This window comes from Oncorhynchus nerka, linkage group LG16 (genome assembly GCF_034236695.1).
Source record: "Oncorhynchus nerka isolate Pitt River linkage group LG16, Oner_Uvic_2.0, whole genome shotgun sequence".
Lineage (NCBI taxonomy): Eukaryota > Metazoa > Chordata > Actinopteri > Salmoniformes > Salmonidae > Oncorhynchus > Oncorhynchus nerka.
Genome location: NC_088411.1, coordinates 39,324,606 through 39,325,406, shown reverse-complemented (window position 1 = coordinate 39,325,406; position 801 = coordinate 39,324,606). Strand labels below are relative to the sequence as shown.

At 53.9% G+C, this 801-nt stretch overlaps 1 protein-coding gene across 1 annotated transcript in view; it reads left to right on the top strand.

The window, feature by feature from the left end:
• The window catches only part of LOC115119236 (putative proline-rich protein 21), a 4,614-nt gene extending 4,136 nt beyond the window's left edge, over positions 1 to 478 (top strand). Inside the window, exon 2 of the mRNA XM_029647990.2 lies at positions 1 to 478. This exon is cut by the window's left edge and continues 362 nt beyond it. Coding sequence (XP_029503850.2) covers positions 1 to 478 — 478 coding nt within the window.
• The last annotated feature ends 323 nt before the right edge of the window (positions 479 to 801 follow it).

The window sequence follows — 801 nt, the reverse complement described above, 5'->3', positions numbered from 1 at the left end:
AGCACTACACCAGCAGCACTACACCCGCAGCACTACACCAGTAGCACTACACCAGCAGCACTACACCAGCAGCACTACACCCGCAGCACTACACCAGCAGCACTACACCAGCAGCACTACACCAGCAGCACTACACCAGCAGCACTACACCCGTAGCACTACACCAGCAGCACTACACCCGCAGCACTACACCAGCAGCACTACCCCCGCAGCACTACACCCGCAGCACTACACCAGCAGCACTACACCAGCAGCACTACACCCGCAGCACTACACCCGCAGCACTACACCCGCAGCACTACACCCGCAGCACTACACCAGCAGCACTACACCCGCAGCACTACACCCGCAGCACTACACCCGCAGCACTACACCCGCAGCACTACACCAGCAGCACTACACCAGCAGCACTACACCCTCAGCACTACACCAGCAGCACTACACCAGCAGCACTACACCAGCAGCACTACCCCCCTGATTATAACGGTTGGATTACTCCGGGAGTTTCACGTAACCACAGCTCTATGAACTAAGTGGCTTTTATTCAGTTGACTACAAATATATATTTTTTTATTAACACAATTGCAGGAGCGCAAAAGATTAGGGGCTAAAGCCCTCGAAAGCCAGGTCCTGGTGATGTCTATGCCCTACATAGTGCATAGTGCACTATGCACTATGGGCCCTGGTCACAAGTAGTGCACTATGGGCCCTGGTCACAAGTAGTGCACTATGGGCCCTGGTCACAAGTAGTGCACTATGGGCCATGGTCACAAGTAGTGCACTATAAAGAGAATAGGATGA